General features: G+C 67.8%; 1 protein-coding gene across 1 annotated transcript in view; it reads right to left on the bottom strand.

The window, feature by feature from the left end:
• The window catches only part of EMIHUDRAFT_251618 (hypothetical protein), a gene marked incomplete at both ends in the record, with an annotated part of 858 nt that extends 627 nt beyond the window's left edge, over window positions 1–231 (bottom strand). The window contains one exon of the mRNA XM_005791233.1: window positions 172–231. Within this exon, the coding sequence (XP_005791290.1) occupies window positions 172–231 (60 nt within the window). The remainder of the gene's footprint in view (window positions 1–171) is intronic.
• Between the last annotated feature and the right edge of the window lie 569 nt (window positions 232–800).

The raw sequence follows: 800 nt of genomic DNA, 5'->3' as shown, positions 1-800 counted from the left end.
TGGGTGGAGGGAAGTGGAGAAGGGTCTGGCGAGGGGGTTGCCGGGAGGAGGGTGTTGGTGGTGAGGGGGGAAGGGGTGCGAGGTGGTGTGTGTGTGGGTGTGTGGGTGTGTGCAGAGTCGGGCCGGCGGTGCGGCGGCAGCGCACGTGATGAGGATGCAGATCCAGGCGACCGACACGACGAAGTTCCACATGAACCAGTACTTGCACTTGTCGCGCATCGACTCCGGCATCGACAGCTTGAAGGCGGAGGTGAGCGGCCACAAGAAGGCCTTTTGGAGCTACCTTGCCGATGCACTTGTACGCGGAGGCGCGGCCGAAGCGGCGGAGGACTTGTCCGCGCCCTCGGCGTTCGCGTCGTACGCCGTGGGGGTGAAGCCGACACCGTCCTCCGAGGCGGGCTCGGGCTTGGGCTCGCCGGCCTGCGCGACACAAGAGGGGGCGGGGCGGGGGGGTGAGGGGGCGAGCGGGGGACAGCACGGAGCTGGAGGGGGCGACGCTCGTGGGGGTAGGCGCGCGGCGGACGAGGGGGAGGAGGGGGGTGGGGGGGTGGACGGGAGTGCTGAGGGCAGCGGCGAGAGGGGGGCGGCACCTCGGCGTCGCCCTTCTCCTTGGCCGACTTCTTGGCCTCCTTCTCCTCCGCCTCCTTGACGTCGGCGATGTAGTCGGCCCGTCAGAAACTTGAGGAAGCCGCCGCGGCTGTACAAGACCCTTGCAATCTTGCGGTTCTTGGTCATCCAAAAGACGTAGGCCGCGTAGCTGACGAGGAGGAGGGGCTCGTACCAAAGAATCCTCTGGTCGA

The sequence above is a fragment of the Emiliania huxleyi genome (assembly GCF_000372725.1).
Source record: "Emiliania huxleyi CCMP1516 unplaced genomic scaffold EMIHUscaffold_1141, whole genome shotgun sequence".
NCBI lineage: Eukaryota > Haptophyta > Isochrysidales > Noelaerhabdaceae > Emiliania > Emiliania huxleyi.
Note: the sequence above shows the minus strand (reverse complement) of the source record. Positions and strands in the feature narration are given on the sequence as shown.